Source organism: Misgurnus anguillicaudatus, chromosome 11 (assembly GCF_027580225.2).
Source record: "Misgurnus anguillicaudatus chromosome 11, ASM2758022v2, whole genome shotgun sequence".
Classification (NCBI taxonomy): Eukaryota; Metazoa; Chordata; class Actinopteri; order Cypriniformes; family Cobitidae; genus Misgurnus; species Misgurnus anguillicaudatus.
The window spans coordinates 445239-468004 of record NC_073347.2 but is presented as its reverse complement, the minus strand read 5'-3'; the positions used below and the strand labels follow the sequence as shown (position 1 = coordinate 468004).

General features: G+C 39.4%; 1 protein-coding gene across 3 annotated transcripts in view; it reads left to right on the top strand.

Annotated features, from left to right (window-relative positions):
* The first annotated feature begins 21333 nt into the window (after positions 1–21333).
* The window catches only part of wdr11 (WD repeat domain 11), a 344263-nt gene continuing 342830 nt past the window's right edge, over positions 21334–22766 (top strand). For 2 of the 3 annotated variants that reach the window (XM_073872785.1, XM_073872784.1), the window contains exon 1: positions 21334–21586. In XM_073872785.1, coding sequence (XP_073728886.1) covers positions 21489–21586 — 98 coding nt within the window. In that variant the 5' untranslated portion in view covers positions 21334–21488. The remainder of the gene's footprint in view (positions 21587–22766) is intronic. The other variant, XR_012371953.1, reaches the window with a different exon arrangement.

Here is a 22766-nt window from a genome sequence, read left to right as displayed (position 1 = left end):
GTGATGAATTGAGTGAGCAGTATTGAATGCTAGTGCTTTCCATATGATCACATGGTGTAAGCACTGAGAAATGTAGGGATTTGTGTGTAAAGTTTTGAAGTATTAGTTCACTAAAACTGACTCATTTGTTAAAGCAGGGGAGTAGTGTTTATAGTTCAGCAAAATGATTGTGCTTCTTGAAAAATGGCGTTATGGTTTTGAAATTTAGTTCAAAAGCCTGGTTATAGTGTTTTAGCAATCGAGAAAAACTGTAATGTGACAGTTCAATCAGGGTTATTTTACAAACGGTTTATTTCTAAAGGTGTTGTTTACCATTCTTACAATAACACCACACTTACAAAAAGAAACAACTCAGTTGTTTAGTTGGAAGATGGAACCCTCTGTAAAATCATGAGTCTTGTGGCTTTTAAACAAACAATGTATTTGCTATCCATCCTTACTCACTCAAGAGAAAATGTATCATGATCAGGTCAAAAGACAAAATATATGTTATCACAATGCCAAACAATATTAAAAGGGATTAAAAGCATTTCTTGACTTAGGGTGATATTTAAGTGTTTATGCAGTCCTATTTTTTCATGTACAAACTTAATGAAATGAGAGATATACATGTAAATTTAGTGTCATTGTTGTAAAAAATGCATTTGAAAATGTTAAAATATAGTTTCAATGATACATTTTATATTTTTGTTTCCATTAGTACAGTAACCATTGTTGTAAGGAGTTATATACTGTATGATAAATATGTGTATATGAAACTTTTCTGTTAAATAAAATAATTGTTCTTCAAGCACAAAAAAGTACTTGTATTATGACAAATATTTAGGTAAAGAAACGCCAAGTTTTTATATAGTTTCAAACAATGTTGTAGATAGAAACAAGAACATAATCAGTATACTTTCTCAAAGCACACTGTAATTAAACTTAAAGTGTACCTCCCATAATGGCATGTGCAAAAGCTGCACTACTTTACAACTTATTTTTAGTGCACAAAGCTACTGCTGCATGCATTTGAAGAAAGCATGAAATAAGTACAATTATGGTGTATTTTCATTTAGTACATAGATGTGTTAATGTATTTGCAGTATACTTAGCATAAAATAAATGCATTTAAAATATATTTTAGTATATTTATTTTTTACTAGGGAAAAAACATGGTTTTAAATAATAAGTACACAGTTCAACTTCCATGTATGATCAAAGGGACAGGGCAATTTTCAGGACCAGACTGTCATGATCCTGCCAGTCTGTCATAGTTATTCATAGTTGTTCATGGTCATGTGGCAGGGTGGTGGGTACCCATGTTTTGTGTAGTAGCACGTGGCCTTTGCTGTGTGCGTGCTGCTGTGTCTTGTCTCTGCCCCGCCCCCTTGTTTACCTGTCAATTACTCATTATTGGTTAACTCCCCTCACCTGACCTCTCCTCGTTATCTTGATTAGTTTTCCCTATTTAAGGCCCCAGTGTGTCTTGTCCTGTGCTGAATCGTTTTGTATCAATGAGCTCGTTTACATGTACACCAATAATGCGAGTAAGGACTTAATCGCAGTAAGATGTTTACATGACTGGAGCTAACCTCTTCACTCCGGTTTACATGCAGTTTTTATTTTCGGATTATTCACACATAGCCCAATGCAGAGCACAAATGATGAACTCACATATATGGTCCATTGTTTTATTTTACTTACGTTAAATGACAAACACGTTGTTATGGATGTATTTCATTATCCGGTGCCGTGATAAGGCATTCACATTAAAACGATATAAAAATATAGTTTTAAAAATCGGTTTATATTAAAGATAATAGCAGAGTTCACACAACAACTATAACGATAGCAATTTTGGCACATGATGAACGATAAACCATTGACAGCCAATCAAATCTATTTCAACTTGAAGTGCATGCGCACTAAATGCAGTAGAAAAGCTCATTCTTTGATAAAATTACCTCAGGTATCCAGTGCTGATGCAGTTGCTGTGAAATTCACTACTTTATGCTTTTTCTACCACACTGACTACGCCAAAAGGTAAGATATTATTACACAAACTACTGCATTCATTGTTTAGTTACGCGAAACGCAGCGAGTTGAGGACATCTGCTGGTTTCCCGCTGTGTAAATACTTACATATTCAGTGACATGTAAACAGAGAAATATCCAATATTAGGTAATGCCGCGCTCGTTGAGCGAATTAGCATGAAGTTATCATTATGATGTGGTCACTAATATATTTATCGTTATAATTATCGTTATAATGTCCCTTTAAGGTTTAATACACTGCTGTCGTGTTATTTGAGCTGTTTCTGGATGAAGGCAGAATGCTGACAGCGAGTCTTGTTGGCAGAGTTCATGTAAAACTTCCATATGTCAAGTTTAAAACGAATTTGTGCTTAAGGCGCGTGACTAAAACACACACGCACTTCAGTTAGTGCGGTTTAAATGCGATTAAAGCATTAACATGGACCCATACTGCGATTATAAACGGTGTACACCACCTCTTTTAATGCGATTATACTTACTGCGATTATGAGCTTAATCGCATTATTTTTATCTAATTATTGCGTTTACATGAGGTAAGGTATAATCGCAGTATTGCCAAAATCCCATTATAATCGCATTATTAGGGTGCATGTAAACGTGGTCATTGTGTGTTCTGGTTTGTTGCTATGTAAAACATAGTCAAGTCATAGTCATAGTCAAGAAAGTCTAATAGTTTTGACATAGTGTGTTCTTGTCTTAGTCTTGTAGGTTATTTTTTTGTCTTTTGGTCCATCGTGGGATCTTTTGTTATTAAACCTTTTTGAGTTCACCTTTCCCTTTGCACTTGGGTCCCATCCTTTGTGATTCATGACAGAGACATTTTAAAAAAAAAGTTTAAAGAAGAAGAAAAAAGAAAATTAATTAAACTCTCTCATCATTTTAAGGACAGTCTATATTTATTAAATATATATCATTATTGGGTCAAATTAAATGATAAAGGGGTCTGCAAAGGCAAGAGACAAGCATTTCCAACTTTTTTGTAGAATGAGTCTTTTATAACATTAAAACAACAAATGGTGTCGTTAATTCAGGGACTACAATAAACTTAAAACTAATAAAGCTAAATGCACAAAATTAAGATGTTTTGGTAACACTTTATTTTACGACCCGCAAAGTACCGCGTAATTAAACCGAATTTACAGCGTACCTATTTGAAACAACAGGGTACCTCTACAGTATGTCCTTGTAGTTATAAGGGAATAATATTTTAAGTTTGGGGTAATAAGGGGGTAAGAATATGAAGAATTATAAATTATTTATACTCTAAGTATTTTACAACTACAGGATACCTATTGTAATATTACGTGGTAGCCTATGTATGACTTAGTCAAGTCTAAGGGGAAATTAGGGGTTTATTTTATGATTTTATTGTGAATTTTTCAAATTGACTACTGAATGTGGTATACTGTACAGTCGATGTTTACGAGCCACATCAGCAAATAAATATAACAGCACATCACTTTTATTTTAGTAGCCTATATTACTTGCTTTTAATAACAAAAGTCCAGCTGATTTAATGTGGTTATCTTTTTTTAAGGTAAGTACAATAAAAATAGCAACTTATTCCCAATTTACCAGGAAACTCTTACATTTGCGGACATATTTGAAGTGGTGCTTTGCAATTTTGACTCTGAAACTCTTTTGTTTCAAATGACACAATAATGACCACAAAGCAGCACGCTATTTGTTTATTTTTAATAGGTGTTATCATTGGTAGAATAAAACTTTGCAACATGTATAAACACAAGTATTTTAGCCAAATATAATTTATGCAATGGCAAACCAGAATGAAACAACAGAAGATATCAGCTCCCGCTAAAGCAAAAGACGACTACATGCAGGCTACTGCGCAGGTGTAGAGCGCGCGGCTGTCTGCAGGAGGTTTGCAGGAATGCGATCCTGAGGTGAAATTTCTTTAAGAGGTTTTAAAAACTTTCTACACTGTGGTGTACAGCTGCTAGTGATGTGAGCAGGATCCACATGCTGGATAAGGTGATTGGTTTTGTTATGACTCACGCATTTCAAACAATGTTTTTTCAAGACAGTTGCCAACTAGCAGGTTAGCCAGCACATAAATTAGCCTAAAGTTAATAACTTGCTCAGAAAACTCTGTTTTTTTGTCAAGGCACAGTGAAGAAACATTTACTGAAGGTTTTCATTTATGGTTTTTATATGTAATGCAGAACAGCATTTGTGAGACGACATCAACTCAACATCCGAGTGGACAAGAACAACAACAGAGGAAGCCAGCCGCAAAAATAACGAAAAATTGTCATGACTTTTTATTTGAAATAAAAGTTTTGTGTTAATAAAAATTAAGTGTTGGCTTAATTATAGTGTTTTAAAGTGTAACTGGTGCTTTAATGAAAGCGAGTGAGATGAGAATCCATATGCAAAAGGTGTTTATTGTAAAATCCCATAAAGGGCCAGCAAACAAATCCAAAGGTAAATCCAGTACACGTAATCCAGAGACAGGCAAAATATATCAGGGCAGGCGGCAATACAGGCAAAATCCAGATAAACAGGCGTAGGTCAAAACACAGGAACAGATAACAGGTACAAAAACAGATTTACAGATACACATACAGGCAGATACTAAACAGGATGTGGCGATGTAATAATCAGCATTGAACAGGTATACAGGAAGTGCTTAAATACAAACAGACAGGAAGTGTGAACTGTGACATGGCATGATGTATATCAAAATAAAAGCCAGAACAGAACAGGATGTCAAAATAAAAGTCCAAAATACACAGAATACAAGAAAACACAGAACATAACCCTTACAGAAAGATGTTTTGAAATAAGTTGTTTTAAAATAAAAATAACAATATTTTGTGTGTTTATGGTATTTACCCTTTAAAGGTAGGGTAACACATTTTGAAAAATGCTAACGGTAGCCGCCTAGCAATGAAATCCCGATCCCACCCTCAAGTCAAATCGCCATCCAAAGTCACGCCTCTTTCAAAACACATGAACACGCACAGATCAGATTGTCACATCTCATGTCTCATTCAGCAGTGAGAAAACTTTGCAGTACAAAGTCGAATAACACTTCCAAAATAACCAAACAACTGGTTTACATCAGAATTAGTTTAAGCACACGTTCGGTTGTGTAGACGTAGTAACTATATCGTTACTGTAGCGAATTTATGCGGAGGAGGGGAATAACGTTATTTGAAACACTATGAACCTCCAACCGAAATACTATGGGGATTCCCAAGGGAATCTTAGATTTTAGCTCAAAAGGGAATATTATGTATAATTATCTGTAATTAACTATACAAGTTTATCAGGTTTTACCTGGCATAGCAGAATTAATAATAACAATTAATTAATATGTTCGTCCACCGAAGACATATATCCATAATCGTATATTAACGTCTAAGAAATGTTAATTTCATGGCCTTTAAAATTAACCTTCTCACTGATATACAATGCTACTCGCAGCGTTTAGCTGGATCAAAAGGCAGAAATAGTGACTTTAATTTCATGAGCATTGAACACAGAAACAATTCAATTGTGAAAATGCAAAACCGGTTTATTAACTATAAAATGAAGTACACCTAACGACTAACTAAACATACACACATACAATAACATAAAACATAGATGAGAAAGAAAAGATTGAAAATACTAGAGAGAGAGTAACAGATTGGCAATAACACTATTACTTAACATCTGCACAAACCATCGGAAAATCTCTAAGGATCGCCTTAATTTTCGTAAGGGGTAAAGCTTAAACATCAGCGAGTAAAACAAGTTTATACTTGCGTTTGGCTCTTTGTGATGCGGTGCGAAGTTTCTGATGCGCGCGGTGCGAGCAAGGAGAGAGAGAGAGAATCCAGGTGTGTTCGTGTAAGATGAAGGAGTCTGTTAAGTTGTTTCGTAGGGCGGATTGGTCCGCGTGGTTTTCGGAACTCTAGCGCAAAACCAGGAAAGACTGTCCTGAAGAGTAGGACAGGGCTCAGAAAAAAGATGATGAATCCGAGGGACTCTGGGTAAGTCTCAGCGAGTTTCCAAACTGCGCTGACGGGTTACCTTAGTAACCGAACGACTGAGCGCTCCTGTGTGAACTGAGCTACATGAGCAACTGAGCCATGATGGCTTGGGCGATAGGCCGTTTTGACCTTTCACACGCCCAGCCCATTTTAGGTGAATGACCAATGTGCAAAGTGTTCGATCGCGCGGGGAAACAAGCCTTTGTTCTTTCAGACATCACATTTGCGTAATTGCATAATGATAAAAGTTTGTTTCCATAACTCTTCAAATCGATATTAAATGACATTGATGCGGCTTATGGTAATATGATACATAGAAATGATTAGGAAATAAAGAGTAGATTAATTTGATACTAGACAAGACATGGGTTTAAGATCACGTTGAATAATAATTTCATACCTAAGATATGAACCATGCTACAGTGAACAAAATCTAACTAAAGTGTTAACACACAGTTACATCACATATACACCATCATGCAGTAAAGGGATTTAATATATATATATATATTTAAACAGCTTCATTGTGATCTTTAAACGTGGTTTCATCAGAGACATATTGTCTGTGCCCCCTGCTGTGTCTCTGGCGATTGTCGTTCGATCGGCTCTCAGGTTTCTCTGGTGGAATTCCTTTGAACCTCTTTTTACGACTGCATTTGTTTTAATTGTCGCCCACTTTACAACCTTGATAGGTGATAGAGATCTCGACGATTGTCAACAAAGGAGACAGGGTTATCTAATTATCACAATTTTAGGGCTGTTACAATCCAGATGCCCAATGGCCTCGATCTGACTCCGAGCCATCTGTTACATTACGCTAATCCGTAAACGAACACAAATTTCATAAGCAACACAATGTTTCATCAAAGTAGAATATCTGAATCCATCTCAATACAAACATATCGCGTACCTACCTTACCAAAATAAACAGTGCAACGACTCTTTCAGAACCTTTGCCTCCTGCAGCTGTTTCATCTCGTGGTAAAGCAGTAAAGTTACCGATGTTAATTTGGGTTTTTGCTCTTGCTGATCCAGGCAGTTTTTGCTGTTGTTGTTATAAAAGATGCCTTTAGTTTTGTGCCTCCTGTGTAGGTTGTCAATTCAGCAGAAAAGTTTGCTGTTCTCACTGTTTACAGCAGGGGTGTCAAACTCATTTTAGGCTGAGGGCCGGATGGTAAATAACGGCATGATGTGAGGGCCGGATAATTTTTTTAAACCTTAGTGTGCTGATAAGTGTGTTAATATTAACTAAACAAACCAATTAATTAGTTTGGTTAGCAAGAAAACTAGAGAAACACACAGCTCTGTGAAAACTACATTTCATAAGGTCACACTCATACTGTACATATTATACACACAAATTTACATCTGTACAAAATCCACTGGCCTTAGGTTGAATAGCCTTAATATAACTTCTTTTGCATTATTCCTTAGTGCAGGGGCGATTCCAGGATTTTATAAATGGGGGGCACAGGGGGGACCAAGAACCAGTCAGGGGGGGCCAATCAAAAAATTCAAATGAAAATAAATACTGGTTTAGAAAATATTAAGCATGGTTCCCAAAATCTTGTGCAATGCCACATGTTCTAATATAGATGGTATTAATTTTTTTGTATTTTGCATGGATTAAACAACAGTTCTGTTCCAGAATAAATGGTCATAATTTACTCATCATAGAGTTATTTCAAACCTGTATGAGTTTTTCTTTGGCTGAACACAAAATAAAATATTTTGAAGAATCTTAGTAGCCAGAAAGTTGATGAACCCCATTGACTGCATGTTATTTTGTTCCTACATATGAAGTCAATGGGATCCATCAACTGATTTTGGTTACCGACATTCTTAATTTTTTTCTTTTTTGTGTTCAGCAGAAGAAAGAAACTCATACAGGTTTGAAACAAGTTTAGGTATATGACCATTTAAATTAAGTGAACTGTTCCTTTAAGTAGGCTATCTACATTGCGTGCAGCTGGTATTAGTTAACATTCTGACATATCAGGATTTTGGGAAAATATTAGCCTATTTAAAAATGTGTTTTTCTACTCTGTATTTTAACACAACTGAATGCTATTTTTTTACATATTATCTGATATGTTGTCAGACAACAAGAAAGAGTTTAAGCTAGTGACTAAACACGACCCAATAACACCTCGTGTTTAAATCCAACCAGCTGTGACTTTATACTGCTAAAATCCTAATTTAAATGCGACATTGTCTGATACAATTTACATTGAAGAGCTGATACGAGGTGATTTCGGATTACCTGTGTGTCTCATGCAGGGTTGCTCTTCTCATCTGATTGTGTTTATGAGCGCTTTTAATTTTAAATGCGAGTGATAGTTTTATTGTAGATCGCGTACAGCGCAGACAATTCAGCGCAAATTCAAAAATATCAGAGAATACTGTTAAGCGTGCGCGCGCATACCGCACCATAGGGAGGGAGAGAGAGAGCTTGTGCACAGAGAACTGGTGTGTGTGTGGGAAAACACTAACCTTTCGTTAAGTCATAATACTCGATCAACCGTCTTCTCTGTCAGTAACATCTGTTGACTGTTAACTTTTACGTGAAAAGACAACGGAGGAACCCAGGTGGAAAACACCGCCAACTTTTAACTCCTTCACTCAGTGTCAGAGAGGCACTGTCGAGGTTTGGCACGCAGCAGTGAGAAAGCGTGCACGCGAGAGAGAGAGAGAGAAAGAGGCGCTGCTGAGCCCTTGCAAAAGCACATGAAGCCGTTTTAAATAGTAAAATAAAATGTAAATGGTAATCATGGAAAATCTATTTGATTTGTGCCAGTGTTGAGTCTGTGGCGGGGCGCCCTCCTTCTCGTTTGCACGAGTCTCAAATCAAACAGTGATTGACAACTGGTCCAATTGTGCAGTGGGTGTTGTGGTGTCTCTTTCCTCCTGTTTTAAAAACAACTACTGTGCTGGCTTCGTCTTCGTGCGAGTCTCAAATCAAACAGTGATTTGACAGCTCTCTGGTCCAATGGTGCGGTGGGCATTTTCAGGTTGACAGTAAATCTAGCTGGCCCAATGAGATTGGAGGGGGGGCAATCATATTCCAAGGGGGGGCGGTGCCACCCGATGCCCCCCCTCTAGACACGCCCCTGCCTTAGTGCCAAAATTATTTATAAATCATTCACTTTTCTTTGGAATATATTTGTAAAGAGAACAGTCATTTAGAAAATGAAAATGCTAGATGGGGCAGTGGCCCAAACCAAAAAGGGACCTAAGGGGGGTGGTACTATTATTATGGTTTTAATAAAGTATTATAAATATGGTGTGTTATATTACTAGCATGTGATTATAATGGGAAATATAATAACACAAATTAAAGTGTGACAATCTGCTAAATAAACCATGTTTGCAATGTTGAACTGCCTTTAGCAGCCTCTCTTTCCCTTCTCTGTCGTTATTTTGTGAAGGCATTTGTGTTTTTTTTTATTTTTTGTCTACAAAGTGTGCCAACAACAGCAAATTTTAGTGTTTATATTAACTTAGATCTGATCAGGAAGATTAAATCGATTAGACATGTATTGTAACGTTAATACTAAGAATGTGGCTATTTTGTTGTTGTTTGCTTGCTAAGTTGTTAGCACTTTTAAAACACCGACAGCAAATCATTACTGGAAGAAATACATAAACAAACTTCCAAATTACTAATTCTGTTGTTTAACAACTGATTTAATGTAATTAATCTACCTGTTAAATATCTACCTGTTAAATAAATAAATAAATTGAATTGAACTGTTAATGCAACGAACGCGCCGATGACGTATGGTGTCTGCGTGGACTCGCTGCGCAGTGGGCATTCAAATTACACTTACGTATGAGGGACAAAAATGGAAACGTCCGTTCGGACCGAAATCTATGATTTGTTGAAAATGTTTTGGTCCTACACCTTTCACAGATAACACAAATTTCTACAAAACATTTAAACAACTTAACACAGTGATTGCTATCAGGATGTAAGGAGACTTTAACCAGCATAACAAAAAATGTTTCAGGATCAAATCTGTTACCCTACCTTTAACATTTATAACAAGAGGTGAACAAAGCACCACTTTAGTTTACAGCCCGCAAATATGAGAGTTACCTGGGCCGGGTTTCCCAAAAGCATTGTAAGGCTAAGTTGATCGTAAAAACAATCGTACGAATCATCTTAAAATTACGGGCCGTTTCCCAAAAGCTTCGTAACTTAAGTAGCACTTGAAAATCATCGTAGATCTACGAGTGCCCTGGAGTAATCGTTCATTCATAAGTGCATCGTAAGACAACAGAGTTACAAAGTCACCCGCAGGACAACCAGCAAATTGCACTCCTGCATTGACGATAATGTAATGTTTTAAATGTAGGCTATATTTATTTATTGGGTTCTTCTTTGTTTAATTGTTTAAATTACTTTAATATAATATATTTAAAATTAAAATGAGAAATCAAATTTAAATTACTAAACATAAATTAATAAAGAAGGAAAACATATTTGGTAAATTTTGGTAAAAGTTGGTACTAGCAAATTGATAAATGGTTCCTACCAATTGCTTCTATAATTAATCTACAGTAAAAATAATTGTTTTGAAGTGAAATGGCATCTGATTAAGGAAACCAAATAAATATGTACGGTACAATGCAATAATTTGAATCATTCTATAGGTGACATTTCAGCACTTGACAAACGGATAGCGACTCGTAAGTAGCACTTAAAACCCAGCTGCGAGCGATCGTTTAACGTTCAACTTTGGGAAACGCACGTAAATGACCAACGAATGTTCGTTAAGTAGCTCGTGGAAAGCGCTGTTAAGTGCCAAGTTTAATCGTTATCGGGAAACCCAGCCCTGGTAAATACACAGAACAAGTCTGTAACAAGCGCCACTTTAATTTACAGCCCGCAAAGGTAAGAGTTACCTGGTACATACAAGCGGGGAATAAGCCCCACTTTAATTTACAGCCTGCAAATATAAGAGTTACCTGGTAACTCCGGTATAAATATACAGATCAAAGAGGTACAACCCAGCTAACACACAACGTACTAGTTACGTAATTTATTGGTCATTTTTGGTAATTTCATGACTTACCAGCTAACAACGTAACTGTTACGTCCTATGGAGGTAATTCCATTACCATTACAGTACCAAATCACCACGTCGCCAGTACGGACTCCTTACGTCGCAAGATAACCAAGTACGTCCCAGTTACGTAATAAATTCGTACTATTTTGGTAATTTCATAACTTTCTTGCAACGTAACTGTTACGTCCTAGGGAGATAATTTCATTACCATTACAGTACCAAATCACCACGTCGCCAGTACGGACTCCTTACGTCGCAAGATAACCAAGTACGTCCCAGTTACGTAATAAATTCGTACTATTTTGGTAATTTCATAACTTACTAGCAACGTAACTGTTACGTCCCAGGGAGGTAATTTCATTACCTTTACAATTATATAAACATTAATTTCGTTTTCTATTTAGGTTAGCTTATTAAAACTTTTCAGTCTCAAAGTTTCCCTTAAATAAGTAAAAATAGATTAAATACACACGAACTGCCATTTACATGGGAAACATGAAACAGCACGCGCCTCCCGCCCAGCTGACCTCAACCACAGCGCGCGACCGCACGTGCACAGCAGAACGGTGGTTGACAGGACGCGGTGTTGTTTCTCTGAAGTGAGACCCGTTAAAAATACACAAGAACTTATTTTAGTTGCTTAAGAGTTATGAAAACAGCATGTTAACATACTTATTAAGGCTCACAGAATCTCGCCCGACAGTATAGACCCCTTAATCGCCCACGTCACTGTGACGTCACCGCTCTAGCTGGAGGCAAAAAATAAGTAGGAACTCATAGCCGGCACGCTAAAAGTTTGAGTTTTTGACATCAAAATGTCACCTTGTTGTGTTTTTGGCTGCCAGATTAGAAGGAACAGCACTTTTGGTTCAAATATAAAGTTTTACCGGATCCCGGCAGACATTTCTTCACAGAAATCAAGAAAACAATCGTGGTTGAATGCAATAGGGCGTACAGACTAGACGGAGACGATCGTAAATAATGCTCGTGTTTGCACTGCACACTTCATATCAGGTAAAATAATCTATGCACATGTACTGTTGTGTTGGTTTTATCTAGTACAAATCAGCAAGTTTCGGTATTATAGGTGAAAAGTTGCCAACCGCGCTATTGTTTAGCTTAAAGGCGGAGTCCTTGATGTTTGAAAAACTCGTTGAAAAAGGAGACGGGCCGACTACCAAAACACACTTATAGCCAATCAAATCAAATCAAATGCCGGGTTGCGTATGTGTGGGGTGGGTCCATCAACAGAAGGTCCAGATTCTATTGGGGTAGGGGCGTGTTTGTTTGGGTGATTTCAAATATCAACATTGGCTTTCAAACATCGTGGACTCCGCCTTTAAATGTTAAACAAACATACAGCTATAGATGTGTATGCCATCGTTTGAAAAGTCTCTTAAAATAATCCACATTGCTAATCATAGCTAGCCCAGCGATAGGTTACATAAGACAGTAAGCCTAGACAAAATGACCCAAACCACCTAAAAGTAATTCATATGTTGTCTAGGAAATATCCAAAACCTGGTTAAAATCGCAAGAGTTAATTTACAAAAATACCTGTCACGGTCCCGCAGAATCAGTGACTACATATTCGGACACTTCCAAAACTGCTTCTGCATCCATGTTTAATAAATCCCTCCTAAAACTTGCTATCTTAAGCTTGTCAACATTGCCTCTGCGGCTCTGTTTGCCTCCAGCTATGCCCCGCCCACACAAATACGTCACAATGTTTACCAACTGTAAAAGGGTCTATAAACCGCGTTCCCTTTCGAGAGCGGTCACTCGACATTGCGTCCGCTGACGCTATGGAAACTCCTCCCTCTTCCGGTTTCTGAAGCTTTTATTGAACAACGCCAGTGTTCTGGCCAATGCCGCCCATGACAGCCTTATAGGGGCGGGACTTCCGCTACTATATAGCCTGTTTAGGCGGCAAAATACTCAGATTCTTTCTCTTCACCGTGACTGAAGCGTCTCGCCATAGATCGTCGCACTTGTGAGGGACGCAAGGATCGCGTCCCTTACACGCGTTCCGGCAGAATTTTACAAGGATTTTGAGCTTCGCTCCTCGAGTGAAGGACCGTGTATCTTATGGACTCCGAGATATATCGAATAACTGCGTTCTCGGCAGCAAACCACCGCCGCCAGAGCGCCGCTGGTGGCAATGCTTTCAAACTGAGGAGAACGTCGCGTGCATTCCACGGTAACGTTACCCACCCTTTTAGCCTCATACCCCCCGGGGTATCCGAGGTTACGAACGCGGGAAAGACACAAGGCTTCCTTTCCCCACCTACGCAGTGCGGAAAATGCCACAGTGTGCACAATACATTTACCGTTGCAATACCCTCTCATATATATGTTTGTCCTGTACTTATAGCGCGCTTCGGCCGCTCCCCTTACATGATTAGACCCCCACCCTGGTGTCTGCTTTGTAATTTAACGCACTTCGGCCAGTGCTAGCATGCACAGACCCCCTTCGGGACCGGTCGCGTGCTAGCACAGCGTGCAGACGGCTCCTTTCATAAGACCTTCACCTGCGACATGGCCGTCTGTCACGCTTGTATGGATGTAACTTAATATTTTCCTTGGCTGCTTTGTGTGATACAGTGCGCTCTGGCTGATTTTAACGTTTCAGCCATTAGCACAGCGGCTGGCCTAACATAACATTATGCTCGCCTCAGGCTGTCCCGCGTGAGCCGCGCCCATTTTGGCCACGTCACTATGCGAGCTATTTTGCGTAGCGTCATACTTACACACGGACCTGCTATTCTTCGGACGTACTGAGGGGGGCAGCAATACACCATTAATGTGTCTAAGCTGCCGCAAAAATTATACGAGAAGAAACGTTACTTATACAGAGAGTTATACTTGTGCCTGTTATCCATGCTACACTTATTGCTCTTCGTATGATCAGTGGTGGTACCGCATCACACACACATTCACGCCCCTCATCTGTTTCGGGTGACGACAGGAATATGTGTTGACTATGCTTAATGCTTTCAGATGTTGTGTGCAATGGCCGCTGACTGGCAGCGAGCTACCAATCAGCACAACATACTTCTGTGCCCTGTATATTGACATTTCCTCTGCACTTGTCCTCTTGTATGTGCCAATAGAGACCATATATATATAGCAATATACAGCTCTTACGGAGGATACTCAGCGCGCAGCGCTCAGCCATACTCTGAATGTGCCTGTTAAACACGCGCTGCAAAGAAAAAGGGGGGAGGATAATGTCGGGTTTGATCCTTCGCACTGAGTAGGGATCCGTATCAAAACGCAATGCACAACTTACAGTGCTCAACCCCGCTCACTATGCATCCGTTACACACAAGCTGCAGAGCAAGGGGGACAGACCGAGTATAGCGAAGTGTGTTGAGTGTGGCCGCTCGCTTCGCAAAGCGATCTGTCTCGACACTCACACACACACACATCTAAGCAGTGCACAATGCATCTCGCATGCCCCCGATTGGTGGCAACGTTGCTCTATACTAACTCATTGCACTATATATACTCATACGTATATTTATACATTAATAGCAGCCTACACGCCTGGCTATTAATGTATATCTGCATAAAATAGAGACTCATTGTACTGCTTGACACTATATATACATTCGTATATATATATATATATATATATATATATATATATATATATATATATATATATATATATATTACTCATAGCAGCCTGCACGCCTAGCTATTAATGTATATCTGCATTAAAAAGAGACTCATTGTACTGCTTGGCACTATATATATATATATATATTATACATTAAAAACAGCCTACACGCCTGGCTATTAATGTATATCTGCATTAAATAGAGACTCATTGTACTGCTTGACACTATATATATATATATATATATATATATATATATATATATATATATATATATATATATATATATATATATATATATATATATATATATATATACTCATACGTATATTTGTATATATACACATTATTAATAGCAGCCTACACGCCTGGCTATTTATGTATATTGGCATTGAACAGAGAGGCTATCTCTCTCCTCACTCATCCTGCTCTTAGCTCCCTGGCTGAAGGCAGTGAGCTGATGTGGATGTAAACTTTTAGGAGTTATGTTGCTGTACCAACAGAGGATTACTATCGTGCCTTACACATCCGTGCAGTGTTCGGGCAATATCTCACTACAAACACAGGTATCTGACTCCCTGCGTGCGCGTGGCGAGCTGTTACTAAGTTGTTCATTCTTAAGGAAGTGTCTCTCTTTCTCTCTCGGGTTCTGCATCCGACCTTGCACAAAGCAGCAAGCCACTGCAGACCCAGACTTGGTTTTTATATGGCTCTATGTGCGGCAAGTGAGCCAGTGCCCTTCAGCGGATCACTCCGCTAGATGATTCACACACGTCTGGGTTGTGCACTGTGTGGTACAGTTCAGGAGTTTGCAACATCACTGTACAGCCGTTTACAAACTCTATTAAATGGCAACCTTGCTTCAAAGCACACAGTATGTAACTGGCACCCGATACGCACAGACGACCGGTTACTATCCGTTCCAGTGTATAAGGAGTGTATCTCCTCGCTCTGTGCTATTGCAGAACCAAGCTCTGTTCTTCCATGGCTCTGTGTAACACACCATTGCTTTATGCCACACAATGTAACTGGAATCCTGTGCGCTGCAATCCGTTACAGAAATGTCCCAGATGTGTGGAGTCGAATCTGCACTTGTATCCTGCATTCAGCCATCCAAGCGGTGAGCTGTGACAGGTTTGACTGGTCGGCCATCAGTACGTGTCTGAACACACAACCCCTGTGGCCCTACAGCAGCCTCTCAGGCACATATGGCTCGCTCGGCGCTATTATGATTTGTCATGGGTTTGTAATGTCTCCATATGATGGGTGGCTCACACACCTATGTTTAGCAGCAGGCTTGTTCCACAGCTGACAACATATACTATAATAGGCACACACGTGTGATCGGAGCCATTCCAAACATGTCAATATGGAGCTACAACATCCCGATCGCTCGGCAATGTTTAGCCCATTACCTTACCCTGTACAGCACTCAATTCCTCCCTTGGCTAACGCCACTGTGATACAGAAGGGAGAGAATTATGAACACCCGCTTTATAGGGTATTTGTATATACTATTACCCAGAGCGGCTGCCAATTTGATTCGACACAGACCACCCCCGCTGTGCAGACCTGTCGCACAATCGGCGCAGCGCGCCGGCACTGAGTCTGGAGTTTACGAAAGGGTAATATAGTTTTTACCTGACGAGAGAGGTAGAACAGCTTGTGCAGCCACTATTCTCTCACCCTTGACTATGACCTCTGTTGTGATAGGAGACTACTAGCCGCGCCGGTGGTGCTTATAGCAGGTTTTATGTAGACCCGCACACATTCACAGGGTGTAACGCTGTTCCCTCTTAGCTGAGCGTAATGCGCATCCTGCTATCTTATTGCCCGTTTGGGATTGTACCAACCAGCCACAGACACACTCCTTTGATTAAAGTGGTTTCTGCATGCGTGCGTGTGAGCATATAAGCACGGTGTGCATGCCAGCTTTACGTTTATGTGCTTGGTTGGGGATACAGACACGGGCTTCATGCGAGCCGTCCCTCTCAGGAGCACTCTGGATATGAGTCTGCTCTGAGATATTCCACCCGAGACACTGCTGTGCTGGTGACGAACGCCTCCGTGGTTGACCGGCTTACAAGTTCACAGTGCACCACCTACTGTACCAGACAGCAATTTGCGCCTGCTCTTCATTAAGCAGCTCATGTCCTGGCTGCCGCAAATGCGACACAGACTTAAGGGCTGTTAAGGACTTTAGAATGTTTGAGATTGGTTTGGACGTAATGAATCGGTACATGATGGTGGAAAGTGTAAGCTTTGTCCTTATCCCAGTTGCGCTTTGTATGAAACACGTTGTGCTCGGCCAAGTGCCAGCGGTTACGTGTTGCCCTAATTTGGTTTTGCTGCTTATACACGCAAAATCAGTAAGGACAGCGAGCCCTTTCTACAAGACGCCCTCTTTACGCAGCGCCTGTAATGGTGTGAAGCAATGACTACGACCCGGTGCACTGTCACGTGTCGAATGTTCTATCTTTGCAGCAGTGAACAGATGAAGGAAAAGTGGGCTGTCTACCCCAAAGGTTTTCATGCAGCTATCGCTGCATTTCATGCTGGTGCCTTGGGTGCGCAGTGGCCAGGCACAATTAATTCTCTTAAGTGAGAGAAGTGGCCAATCATTTGCATATTTTAGTGCCGTCATGGGCTGTACATGCCCTTAAGGGACTATGTGCCAAAACCACCCTCAGCGCAGTTAGAGCATAGACGGTTGCATTCTACCTTCCCATCTAGCTGATGTGAGCTGTGCCCGGTATGAGTGTTATACATTTATCTAAGCACTCGCTCTGACATTACTGTTAGAGCAACTCTTAATGCTTCAGAGATGGGCGGTGGCATTCGTATACGATTGCTGTGACCTGCCCAGCTCATTCTAAGAAATTTCCCTGCTCCACCTAAGCAGTCAGCTGCTGGGATCCAGCTGGGTTCACTGGATCATTAGGTGATAATGAGGGCAGCACATTACTGCCACACTGGCATAGCGGTGTTATTCTAATTCGGCAGTCGCACTATCCGACGCCAATTTATAGTTTGTACTGGATTGCCAGTACAGCTGATGTATTAATATGGAGCCGCGTTTTCGCTTCTTCCTTGTACTTTCACCCTAGCTATCTTGGCCATCGTGCATCATATGTTTATACCAGCAAATACTCTACGCAGATATGCTTGCTACCGCCCACATTGGGTCGGCCTAGCCATTGCTGTTGTAATGTTACAGGTTGATTATCTGCTGTAGGGCTGCAATAAGACCTACATGCAGCCTGTGACTGTATGCATTCTGTTCTGTATAAGCTCTTGATTGAGTCCCTAGAGACTCAGGCATCCAATCTACTGTGCGTTGGCTTACACAGACTGGACGGGGATTGTGCACCGACTCAGCTAAGCATTGCGGCGCACAGACTTGAGTAAGCTTCACTGGAGCTGCTTTTTGCTGTTCTCACGGCGTGTTTGAATACATCCCCCATAGCGTCAGCGGACGCAATGTCGAGTGACCGCTCTCGAAAGGGAACGTCTCGGTTACTATCGTAACCTCGGTTCCCTGAGAGACGGGAACGAGACATTGCGTAAGCCGCCGTGTCACTGCTCAGATCAGCTCTACTGTTCGTTCAATCGAAAGAATCTGAGTATTTTGCCGCCTAAACAGGCTATATAGTAGCGGAAGTCCCGCCCCTATAAGGCTGTCATGGGCGGCATTGGCCAGAACACTGGCGTTGTTCAATAAAAGCTTCAGAAACCGGAAGAGGGAGGAGTTTCCATATCGTCAGCGGACGCAATGTCCCGTTCCCGTCACTCAGGGAACCGAGGTTACGATAGTAACCGAGACGTTTTATGCTGCACTGACAGGAATGTTCATCTGACAGGAAATTTCGTTTTATCAGGTAAGATACTAACTTCACAACAAATAAATCGATTTTTATGAAAACGTGTAGATATTTTTTAACCTTTATTTATTTTATTGTCTTTATTTTAAAGTTTTGTGGGACACGTTTGGCGTTTTGGACTGGTGAAGGTTAGAGCAGCGTTACCCTGGCAACCGGAACATGAAGAGGACCGCGCGCTCTCTCTCCGTCTAACAAAACTACGCCCGCACAATTCAGAAATGACATTTTAAATTAACTTATATGGAGAATACATTTAAATGTTCATTTTAACATATGTTTATTTAAATGTTTGTAATGTTCATGTTCAATAAATGAAGTATTCAAGCTCTGAGTCTGTCATTCATATGCTATGGTAAGTCTTTTAGTAATGGGCAAATAAGGACAAGTTAAATTAGTTATACTGCAGATGTCCGCCCAAAGAATATTAAATAAAATATTTAATTTACTAACTGGTTACTAACATAAAACTTTTAATCCATTACGTTGTCACGACGTGCCCACGAGAGGCAGATTACGTTGCAAAGTTACGTGCAGGACACGGATCCAGGAATTTCACTTTTCCGGTCGCCACGACGTAACTCGGTTCGTTGCCACGACGTAAGTTTGGTCATCATATTACGTCGCCGTTACGTAACAGTTACGTATTTGTGTTAGCTGGGAAGTTGCTTTTATTTTTATTGTGCTGTTATATTTTATTTGCTGACGTGGCTTGTAGACATCAACTGTAGGCTATACAATATACGTCATCAGGTAAGTAGCAAACATGAAAAAAAAAATCAATAGGGAATGTGGAGTTGACGTCACGCGGTGTTGCAATATGGATAATCCGCCATATTTGCAGGCACGCGTCCTATCCCGCTGTATTTGAGTTCATGTGTTGGAGGTTGTTTTTGTATTTTCTGTCGAGATTTTAATAAACTTCGATATGTTTGGTCAGTGCTGCTCGATCAAGCAGGTCACGCGATCGTTCAGGGAGGAAACTGAACAACGGAATACGTTTTTTCAGCTTTTATTCGTGGAAAAAACAAAGGAAGCCGGTGCAGAAGCTGACGAAAAGACGCCGGATCGCGTGGTTTGCCTGCTGCAATCAGGAGAAAAACGTTTACTTTTCAAAAAAATCCCTGCATCAGCGAGAGTGTGTTCGCTGCATTTTCAGTCATTCAGTAATTTGTGATTTATAAAAGCAGAACCACTTAAATTGTCTTGTTTTTATGCTAACACTGTCAAACTAACTTGTAAATGTAAGTTATTGATTGATTGATTCATTCCTTTCTGATCACCCTAAACACATGAGTTATAAAAATAAATATTTAGACAATTTTGACGATTGTAACACGTATTTTTTATTAAATGCAACTGCTCAAACCCACTGCTTGTGACTCTTTAAATAACGTTAGCTAAATATTTAGCATTTTGTTTGTTTTAATAACTTGGCCAAAACAGAAGTGCCATCTTATGAACATGTGTTGATTCATCGCACAGAATACAACGGAGAAATTATTTTATAGAATCATTAAGATACGTAGTTATTAACACAATGTCAGTAAATAGCTGGTTTGCCAACCATAAGACTCCAAAAGAAGAAGTGTCACCTTACTATAAGCTTGAAGGGATTTATAGTTCTTAAACTCCTGCAAAGTGTAAATAAAGTCCTGCAAAAACAAGGTAATTGACCAGATATGTAAGCGGAGGTAGTGCGTCTGGATCCGTAATCCAGTCTTGGGCTGCTAAATCATATGGATCTATGTTGTTTATTTGTCCAAATAAAGTTTTTTGGCAGTAGCATTTAGTTTCTCCCTATAGGGTCCCTTCTCTTTTTCTTTCAACTTCTCGATTTCTTCCGTTCTTCTTCAATTTTACCTAGTTTTAGCTTAACATGCCCACAATTAAATGGCATAGCGGTCGGCGGTGCCTCTAAACATGGCGCCCATGTCCCATAATGCAACACTGCGGTGACGTACATTAACATTCCCTATAGACCATATTACCCATAGACGTAAGTCATACATACCACGTAATATTACAACAGGTACCCTGTAGTTATGAAATACTTAGAGAATAATTTTCCATATATTCTTACCCCCTTATTACCCCAAACTTAAAATATTGTTCCCTTATAACTACAAATGTGTACTGTAGAGGTACTCTGTTGTTACAAATAGGTACGCTGTAAATTCAGTTTAATTACGCGTACTTTGCGGGTCGTAAAATAAAGTGTTACAGAGGTTTTTACAGGTGAAAAGAAATCTGCGTCTAAAAGTTACAGATAGGTGTAGAATATAATATTCTTTAAATGCTCATTTATTTACTCATTTGTTTATGTGTTTATTTTTTTAAAGAAAATCTTAAAAATACATATTTTAAGTAGCCTAAATAAAAAACGAATACGTTTTGGTGCAAATTGCTGCCATTACCTGATTGGCATTTTAACACTTGCTAAGTGTGTCCCATCAGGTGAATAATTTTTACATGCACACTTGGGATCTTCACGCCCACTAGAACACTTGGGCAAAATACAGGAAATACGTCATGTAAGTATTCAAGTGGTCAAGTGCAAAGACCGCAAGTTCGGACGCAGCCTACGGTTATTTAGGTTGTAGCTAGAAGAGATACAGTTACGGCCAAAATCTCGTGAAATCTCGCCTGATGAGCGCTGTTTTCATCTTAATCCTAAACCCAACATCTCGCGAGATTTGACTGTAACTGTATCCCCTCTAGCCAAAACCGGTTAATTTTGTGAAGAGTGGAACTAAACATCTGACGGAACCGTTTCTTTCGGAACATTTAAACGACGAACCATAAACACTTGCTAATAAGCAGCTAAACCATTCATTACCAAAAAATATTTACGTTTTACTTGTAGATTACCCATATGGTTTTCAACATGATTCCTTACACTGTTAACATTAAACTAGCTGCCCGGACCCTGACCGGAACCCTTAATTTACAGAACAAGACAGCAGTGGACTGGTGAGTTGCGTTAAGCTTTAGCCTCTGCAATCTCTGTAAACATTCTGTAAAACTGATGTCATTTATACCGTTTTAATGAAATTTAATGAAATGAAATTTTAACAAACACACTTATGTGGCTTTTTGTATTAAAAGACCAAATACCAACCGACTATCAACTGATTATTCACTCACTTTTAATTTTAAGGCTTTACAGGCTTCTTATTGAGCACTTACTGTATTCGCAGCATCACAATCCGTGTAAATAAGTCGTCTGCACTACAGTACACTTAATAAATGACAATAATAAATGGTATATAATTGTCATAAATATGTTTATAAAATGGCATTACCTCCTTACGAACTGTTTCTGTTGATTGAAGTACATTTGTGACGCACTGAATATTAGTTTAAAGCTGTAGGCTACACATGCTGGGTTTGAAGCTGATTAATGTAGATATTTGTAAGTAATAGTAGGTATTACAAAATGACAAAATAAAAAAAAACCCAAAGCTCAAAATTCATCACATGACTAAAAGAGTATTTATAAAGATACATGGATTGTAAAAATCCTTTGAGGATTGAGAAAGTTATGATATTTTTATTATTAGAAATCAGAGGAAAAAGTTATATATGGATGTCAATGGAAGGTGTGTGACAGAAAATGCTGCTTATTCACATATTTTTGCTTGTAACTCATTTTATCAGATATTTGCATGAAATTTGAACAGAATGTAGAATTTGGTTATTCAGGCATTTAGCAAACACTAACAAAGACGGGGAAAACGGCAAAGAAATTAATCATGGGGAAGCAATACTATAAGATGTGCCATTCATAGTGGAGTTGATTTTTAGTTTAGTATCTGCATAGGACCTGGGCTATAGGCTACGCGTCAGTTGTCATTTATACTTCTGCATTGTTGTTCGCAGTGGCAGTTCTACATAGAATTACACCCTGGGCGAGACCCCCTTCGAGCCCCCCCCCCAAAAAAAAAACCCCCACAAAATTCTGCACAAACCGTTTTATTTTTATAAGGATTAAATAAACATGCCCTTACACACTTAATGTCTGTCATTACACGCTATACCTCCTGAGACCCAGTTTTTGGAATTTAGTTTTTTTTTCATGTCATCAAATTGAGCATAAGAAACAAATGGTAAAACAATATGTTATGCTATGTTATCTGTAGTGCATATTTGA